Raw genomic sequence first — 9,044 nt, 5'->3', positions numbered from 1 at the left:
CCCCCCCCCCCCCCCCCACATAATATGCCAACTAACTTTTTGGCTGTCCAATGCTGTTTCCCAGTACAACACGTACAGTGCACGCATGCGATTTTCGTAATTCCCTATTCCCCATCACATCACATCATCTTAGTTTTCCTGTTTGTCCCTGTCTTCCTCCCCTTCCCCACAGATTGAGCCGATGGCGGCATTCGGATACCGGTTCAGAAATGGAGATGAGGTAATATTTGAGGGAATACTTGAAAGTAAGATGGTACCCATCATCACGATGGCTTCAATCCTTCTGTATAAGGACAAAGCAGCGGTGAAGGACTCTCGTATGAAGATTCTCTCAAGGAAGACCTTTTGGGTTGGAGATGTAAGTTGGATAGGAGGAGAAATGTATATGGAAAGCTTCAGAGACCAGTAGACACCTATTTTTCGTAGCATAATCTATGCTACTGGTGTACCTACCTACCTGCCTATCTCTCTCCATCTTTTCCTAGACCAAAAAACTATCACTGAAAGGTTTTATACCAAAACTTCACCATCCTATCGATATTACTTGATGCAAATCCCGTTCTCAGAGTAATCGGCCCAACGAAACCTATCTATTCCATCACAGATGTTTGTTTACCTATCCAATGACAAAACTATCGTCATCAGATGATGCTAGCTATCGCTATCTACCTCTTTGAAACTCATCATAGCTTTTATCGACACAGCGAAGATCTAAAATGGGTCTGGATGTCAATCTATATCCTCACACGCCTCGTACATATGTACATTCTTAGGTAGATAGCCTGCATATGCATCACGGGAAACTAAGGATATGTACATGTCTCCAACATGAGAGTGAGTCCCTGAGTAGAGACGAATGATTTCCCTTTTGAGTGGACCCGCGGTTAGAAATGCTCAAATGCTCTGAAACTTGCTCCACAGAGTATGGTGAATTTGAATAATGTTGGGGACTTGTCTCAAGCACTCCGTGGAGCAGTAAAGGGTCTTATTCGCATCCTCTTTTCGTATTTGGTAAGTGGGGGTGTATCTCCTTTCAAACAAAAGGCAAAATGTGATCAAATCCAAGCAGGTCGTTGTCTCTGAGTCTGACCATTCCCACGGGGAAAACCCCAAAGGGAAAACCCGTTTGTGATTTATATCTTCACCGCCATCATGATTTGATAAGTTTCCGTTTCTCACTTAACTCACTTGGCCAGAATGGATGCTCGCCGCCAAATTCGGAACATTATCAACAGAACACAGAACACGTTCCGCGTACCTACATGTATCCAAACATCTCTGTGGTGTTTGCGAGCCCCCTGCTTACTTTTCACTGCATGAAGCATGAAGCATGAACAGCCTGAATTCATCGATAATCCATACGAATTACCGAACTAAGCTCTGGCCTGAGGATACTACGCAGGATTGGCGAGAAATCAAAATACTACCCCAACCAGTATATTTGACGAATTAAATAGATTCTTACATCAAATATCGACGCTACCACAGGAGTAAAAGATCGGAACGGTGCCATTCCCTGTGGATATTTCGCACGGAGTAGTCTAGGGGGTGATCACTGCCAGCGTGCATCGACGCATTGCCTAAATCCTTACCATACATCCAAAGATTACGCAAGAAGCTCGCGAAGTTCGAAGCTCGAAGCTCGAAGTTCACCGCTATCTTTCTTCGATCTCGGCATTGAGGTATTGATACTGTTATCGAGGGAGGGAGAAAGAAACAAACAAGAAAATAAATCTAGAAGGATTTCCCCGTATTGACGAAGAAATGGAGGCAAAACCACGAGTGAAGGTGGTATTATTGGATATCGGTGAGTGATGAAAACTTTTTTTCTCGGGCATTTACGGCTCCTGTTCTGTTCCTGTTCCTGCTTCTTCCAACATCATCCCGTCTGCAAGAATTTTCGCCGGAATGGGATCTTCGGATTAAGATAGATCACGTGTGTAATGTTAGAGAATTGGGGTTTGTGATGGAATGCTGATACTTTTTCTTTTTTTCTTCTACAGAGGGCACGGTGTGTCCCATTTCATTCGTCAAGGATGTGTTGGTAGGTAAACAGAATATCTCCTACTTCTTTCTTTCTACTGGTCAATTTCTTCTGTATCCCATGCAAGAAGTCATGGGTCGCATCTTCTTTTTCCTATCTCTTCTTGCAATGACTGTTACCGTGTTGGTGTAGTTACCAGCCACGTTCAACGGTGCCAATTGTGATGATTGGCCACTGTCTCGATGATTTGTGCCTTTTACATCTTTACACAACTGCAGAGAACTGTTGTAATTCGTAAGCAACAGCATGCAGATATCTTGGGGGCAGGAATCTTGATTTGCGCATAGTCAAGTGGGAGCTGTGATGTGCTGTCGTGTTACCAGCCGTTTATCTCTTTTTCCAAATTCCAATGCTTCTACCCCGCTGTCATTGGTTGGGACGACAACGACGACGGAGTGTCCCTATTTTCTCCACATCCTCAAGTCGAGGGATGACGATGGGAAAAGAAAGAATAGATATGATAATTGGATAGCAAGTGTGATGATATCTCCAAGTCAAGCAGAGATTGGATTGATTCTTCATTGCAAATGGTCGCATGCCACGTTCTCAACTACTGCGCATGGTCAATCTACTGCACGGACGGATCAGCGTCCATGTCATTTGCGGGGAAGAGCGCCCCATAAGTGCCTATCTATGTTTGATGGCTTGGTTGCACCATATCCCATCGAAAATCTCACTCCATAGCGTCAGCGTTCTGTTTCATTTTGTCTTGTTCCGAAGCAAGCACCTCAACCCCATTGATTTCAAAGCCCCACCATATACACGCCACTGGCTTTACCCCGCAATGAGCATGTCAGTAACCGATACATCTGAAACATGTATCTCTATGTATCAATGGTTATGTCAGATTAGTGCATCTGCCACGACCCTCTCAAGCTATTACTTGTCATCAATGTAAAACCGTAACCCGACAACTAACCACGCCAGCAGTTCCCATACGCTCTCGCAGCACTCCCAGAAACTCTATCCACTGAATGGGACTCCTCATCCTTCCTTCCCTATCGCTCCGCCTTTCCACCCGAACACAGCTCTACCCCTGAGGCACTCCTCTCTCATGTTCGCGACCTCATGGCTCAGGACCTCAAAATCCCATACCTTAAATCTCTCCAGGGATATCTCTGGCTCCGCGGTTACGAATCAGGGACACTGAAATGTCCACTTTTCCCAGATGTGTACCCGGCGATGAAGAAATGGAAAGAAAACGGAGCCAAGATTTGTATTTATAGTAGCGGGAGTGTGGCCGCGCAAAAATTGTTGTGGAGGTACACGGCCGAGGGGGATTTGAGAGGTTGCATCTGGAATGGAGTCGATGGGGCTGAGGAGATCGAAGGTGGGTATTGGGATACGGTTAATGCAGGGTTAAAACAGGAGAGCACGAGCTATGAGAAAATTGCCAAGGCAAACAGAGCCCTGGGAGAGGTAGGTGAATGGTTGTTTTTGAGTGATAATGTTAAAGAGGTCAGAGCTGCAAAAGAATCTGGAATGAAGAGTTTTGTGGTTGTAAGGGAAGGGAATGCAGATGTCAGTGTAGAGGAGAAGAACAGACAAGTACTCATTACGAGTTTTCGGGAGGTAGAGGCGATGGTTGAAGTTACTGGTGAGAGTGCATGATGATTACAGAAATCGAATGCAAATATCAATTTCGTGGGCGAAAAAACTCTTGCTTTTACATTTCCTTTCTTCCTGTATACTATTATCTCTTTGCCCATGCTACATGTCGCAATCTCAGATCATACGTGACTCGCCCTTTCGATCCATCAAGTTGCTATCTCCCTTCACTATCACCGGCTTACTATACCTTTTCTTTTTCAATCTCCCCTACACCAGATCCAGTTATCATACACTACTACCTACTCCTCATCCATCACCCATCACGCGTCATCTCTTCCCTTCCTGAAACATCCCAACTATTTCTCCAACTACCATTTCATTAACACATCTCTAGAAGATTGAGCCACGCGAGATTGACAACTTTCACATTTGTTCTGCTAGTTCGGACTATACACGCTCAAAACACTCATGTTAAAACCCTTTCATTGTTAGACTGCGGTCCAGAGATATTGATAACGAAGTATTGCCTGTATATTTTACCTGTATTCCATGCACCTTTTCTTCCGCTTTCCTTCTTTCTCTTCTCCTTGCATGCCCGAAGCGAAGATAGAAAATCATACACGTTGCTACTTTTTTTCCTTTGTGTGCGGCATGTGTAATGGTATAAGGTTTAATTAATGCCAGAAGTAAGAGATTGTAAACTCAATGAGGTGGTGTAGTTTGAGCTGTGTACTGGAGCACGTCGTAGAGGATGTAGAGGGTACGCGGTACGGGGTTGTATGTGCGGATGTTGAGTGGTGTGTCTGGACTTGTGTTGAAAGTGGTTTTCAGGTTTAGGTTTAGGAATCAGTCAATCGCAGTGTTAGGGTTTGAATTTTTGGCTAGGTGGATAAAGTGAAGGTAACTGCGGGTTTGCGAGTTTTTGAGAGGGGATTGGATTCTGTATGTGAGGTGGGATGATATACCGGAGTGAATATGGTGGTGACATAGTGGCATGGTGACATAATGACAAGATTGACGGTGAGAAAGAAGCGGTTAATGGTTGAACTAGTTGCATGGAATGTCCGTTTTCCTGTAAAAGTAGAGGAAAGGGAGTAGAAAGATTGTACTTTGACTTGAGGTTAGATGATGGCTGGGCAGGGATCTGAAGGCATCTCCTTGTGCTCAGCCGGGATCTTTGCTGAAATTCGATGTATGGATATCGGGATTTCCAATATTTCAAACTAGCAGACCAGATATAGCAGTTTATAATTCTTAAAGGCTGTGAATGTTTGCACATAATTTATTGTTAGAAATTAATTCATATCACAATTCCCCGAAAAGATCCTAATCTTTTATTTTTGAATCGTAGCCTAATTATTGGAAAGTCTAACTAGCCTTCTTCAGAAAATGGTCGGAATGTTCAAGACGTGATTTCGATAGAGAGGCTAGTTTGGAAATCGAGCATTGGTATTTTGGGTTGCATCAATTGTTCAATTTGGGCAGATACATGGCTGCGCATGTTAATCTAAGCATTCAAGGCGCGAGATGTTGATATTCCAGCAACAGCTCGTGGGGAATGGCTGCAGAGGAGCAATTGCCTATTTCATTCCTCAATACTGCCCATGGAGTTTCGAGGCATCTGTTGCATACTCGTGGAAATGCTTTGATAAGACTAGCGGTTACCGAATATCCGTAAGATACGTGAAATCCCTCTTATGTGCTATAGAGTTCAACTATTCTTCCCCCTTGAAGTCCCAGCGATCATTGGAGGACTAGCGAAGGTATTGCATTCAGAAATATGAATCGAGGACATCGATGTAGGTGGATGATATACAGAGCAGCTTTGACAGAGAAGCTCCCCCCGGTTTTGATAACAAAATGGAAAGAAGCAAAATTTCAAGATCGGGCTTCAAACTGTTAAAACCATCGTCAGAAACTAAATAAATGGCGAGGATGGAAGTATTCGATGCTCAAAAGTCGTATGAAGATCCGAACCATTTTGTGATGTTCGATATGTGTACGAGACGCAACGAAACGTCTAATTTATCTGCGGTATCATTTGAACAACTCGGTCTAGCGTGGAGCATTTGGAGTGAACCGGATTGGAAAGTTTCAGGTCTTGTTCATTCCCAAATATTGTAGAGAGAATGGTTTACAGAAAGAATGCTCAAGACATATAAACTCATATCAAACACTGTCGGTACCCAAAGGTGTCCGTCTGGCATATTTACGCCATCGGTATCCTCTCGGTCCATACCTCATCGACATATCGGTCCTGAGATCAGCAATACGCGAGTGATCATGTTGAGACGGGGATTTCTCGCCTTGAGCTGCAATATTTGCCTCAGCACACATCTATTCGAGGAATTTCTTATGACTGTTGGGACCCTAGTTCCCTGTCGAATAGAATCATACATAGCAACCTGGTATCCTCGATTGTATCAATCGGACATTTTTCGCATGTTAATGGCTGGACCGAGAATTGAATTTGTGGTATTCGAGGATACGGGACAATTGCGTCATTCGCAGTTGCACAAATATGCCATGATACATACACATGGAATAGACGATGTTGAGAGAGTTGTGAAATAGTGGGAACAGGTGGATTCCGCCGTGTAAGCTTCATCACAGCTATCCAATTCGTCAAGCGCACATCATATTCCATTTACGCATCCAGGTTGGCGGGGAACGATTCATGAGCTGCATTCATGTCCCAATACGTGTTATAATATGCGTTTCCCCTTGGCCTTGCCCGCAGTACTAGGAATATGATAGATTAATATGTAGATTTATCTCATACCATCATGTCAACTTGCTAACGAAATTTTCAACATCCCGAATGACTTTGACAATTTCACATTTGATGTGTGGTGACAGTTGGATATGTAGCATTGCATTTGCTGCTCCCCATCAACGGAGTATCCTTTGATGGAGAAGCCGCGGAAGATAGAGAATGTACGTTTAACGAAGTTGGAGAAAGATTCTAGTAGTCCTGATGCCAGTTTGACGACGATGGATTTCTGTTCCTGTTTAATGAGACATCTGACGTATTTTTCAACGTACTGTCTGAAACATGGAGATTGCACAGAACAAAAAAAACAAACAAATAATTGGAACCGTTGAAAGATTTGAGTTGTACCTCAGAGTTCAGCCCTGCAATTTTATTATGTAGTGCAGTCCGGACCATGGCAAACTCATCTGCAGACGAGCTACGCCTGGAAAGCCGCGGTCATTGCAGGCCTCCCTCTTGATATCTAATCAATCATTTACCCAAAAGGAAATTTGATGATTATTTGTAAAATATAGGAATATGTTCTTCCTGGAAAAGCAGTAATCCTAGCCGCCCGTGGCCTCCAGCTTGAGATTGGATATTGCCATTTGGAAGAGATAACATGCTTCTTCTCAAAAGCCATTCAAGAGATCATTAACATGAGTAAGTGTACTTCAAAGATGGAGCGGCAATTGCGCTTGAAGGAGAACACATATGGGAATGCCTTAGCCTATGGGGCCACGTAGAGACCAAGCGGAGTATTGTGAGAATTGTGGTTAGCTAATACGGAGTTTGAAGAAGGTCTCGGCTGGGCATGAGTGGAACCTTCACGGTAACATGGCATATTACTGAAAATGTGGATCTGAGCCTCGGGAGTGGTATCAGGTGAGAAGAGAAAACCCGATAGAATGGTTAGGGTAGATGCGGTATGATTGTCGTCGAGTATAAGCATAGATAGGATGGCAGGGGAGGTCCCGAATTCATAGAAGTGTACCCAACTCAAAATGGAAAGCACAAATTGACATACCTAGAAAGAGATGAAGGGTAACAGGATATTGATGAAGGTAGAGTGGTCCGTGTTCTATCTAATACACGGGCAGAAACTATTTCCGCATGCACAGACTAACGGTCCGTACCATGACACGGGAGCTAAACAAGCGAGAACTTTAAGGAGGACGTAAGTTGGCTAGATTGAAGCTAATAATGCGGATTTGCCGCTAATACCAAGTGTTATTCTTGAAAGGACAATTCTCCGAAGATGAAGAGAGCGGGTGACAATTCTGCATCTTTACCTAGATGGCATAATGTTCCTGCTCTACTTCTCGCTTCTGGTGATCCAACGCCCAGAATACCTAAATATGTATTCGAAGCTACTGAAAGGATGATATTTATACCTCGCCACTGGCTATTGTGAAGTTAGTTTGGAATTTTTGTGGGTTACTTCGAGGATAGAAAGACAACATGTATTGAGAGGTTCACGTTGAAGATCCATCAACGACTTTAAGATCTTCTCGAGGTCTCCCATGCGTCAGGACTTAGACTTGGGCTTACTGGATGAATCAGTCACCCACTCAGTTTGAATTCTGGAATGGACCAAAATCCGAATTACAAACACGCTTATCGTGTAGTAGCGTTGCCGAGTTGACGTGGGGGCGCCAGTGGAAGCCCGCGAGGGGGCCAAACTAAACATGCAGCCCCACCAAGAAAACATCATGAGTGGTCGTCTGTGAAAGCTGACGCGAAGAATTTTTCTCGAGACGTGATCTACTAAACTAAAATTCCATCTTGAAAAGGGGTTCCGTGCATGAGATGATGCATATAAATATTCACATAAAGTATCAAATAGGCGTTAGCGAGATCGGGTGCTAAAGACCTGAATCAACGTTCTTCGGCGCAAAGTATTGTACATGGGTCTCAGGAAAGCATTGCATATGACGAGCCGGAATGTCTATTCGTGTTGCCGGGCATGCAATCATACACCAAGGTTGGCTGGCATAGCGAATCATCACATGTGCCCAAAAGGTGCGCCACATGTGAGAATGTCGGTCAAGAAAATCCACGCCGCAATTCATGCATCTGTCCAAATCTAGAAGGCTCTTTGTTTAGATATATTTGTAGCCATCAGGCAGCAACTAGTATAACAGTGGCATATTTCTGTACATCCATGCCTGACGAACGTGGCTATTGCATGGAACTTTTTTCCTTTGAGATGCAACAGCACTTCCTTTAGTGGGGGTCTCATGCGGATGTGGTGTTCTGAAGGTGTTAAACTCTATTCTTGGCCGCCAAATTCTTGTACGACGCTTGAATAACCCCGCTCATATAGTCTTGGCTTTAGATTGAAAGATCGCAGGCAACTAGGGCTACGTGACCTGTAATTTTCGTCCGGTATTTCATGGGGCGATTCCGGCCGATGCTACAACTTTAAAAGCATCACAACAAGTGCCGGGACGACTTTGAATTGCGAACCTACCAATCCAAATTGATGCCAGAATTTCAAGCGCGGAGGGATTGTTTGCGGGTCGGAATATTTTGTCCCTCGAATATCCATAGCGGTGCCCTTCGGTTCCACCGTAATATGTATGAATGTAGCTGAAGTAATGATTTCGCTTTGATCACAAAACTAAGGATTTAATAGCTTATCCAGGCCCTTGTCTATCACCTTGCAGTATGAGACGCTCCAAATGCAGGTCCATG

At 44.0% G+C, this 9,044-nt stretch overlaps 2 protein-coding genes across 2 annotated transcripts; both read left to right on the top strand.

The window, feature by feature from the left end:
* Positions 1–268: 268 nt before the first annotated feature.
* SS1G_00016 (hypothetical protein) lies at positions 269–3,655 on the top strand (the record flags this gene model as incomplete). The annotated part of the gene is made up of 7 exons (XM_001597880.1): positions 269–358; positions 922–1,011; positions 1,458–1,626; positions 1,715–1,807; positions 2,004–2,172; positions 2,729–2,840; positions 2,975–3,655. 7 exons carry the CDS (start codon positions 269–271, stop codon positions 3,653–3,655), a joined length of 1,404 nt encoding a protein of 467 aa, XP_001597930.1.
* Positions 3,656–5,521: 1,866 nt separating this feature from the next.
* Positions 5,522–5,719, top strand: SS1G_00015 (predicted protein; the record flags this gene model as incomplete). The annotated part of the gene is made up of 1 exon (XM_001597879.1): positions 5,522–5,719. One exon carries the CDS (start codon positions 5,522–5,524, stop codon positions 5,717–5,719), a length of 198 nt encoding a protein of 65 aa, XP_001597929.1.
* Positions 5,720–9,044: the final 3,325 nt, after the last annotated feature.

This window comes from Sclerotinia sclerotiorum, genomic scaffold (genome assembly GCF_000146945.2).
Source record: "Sclerotinia sclerotiorum 1980 UF-70 scaffold_1 genomic scaffold, whole genome shotgun sequence".
Classification (NCBI taxonomy): domain Eukaryota; kingdom Fungi; phylum Ascomycota; class Leotiomycetes; order Helotiales; family Sclerotiniaceae; genus Sclerotinia; species Sclerotinia sclerotiorum.
The sequence above is the reverse complement of the archived record's forward strand: the minus strand, read 5'-3'. Positions and strand labels throughout refer to the sequence as shown.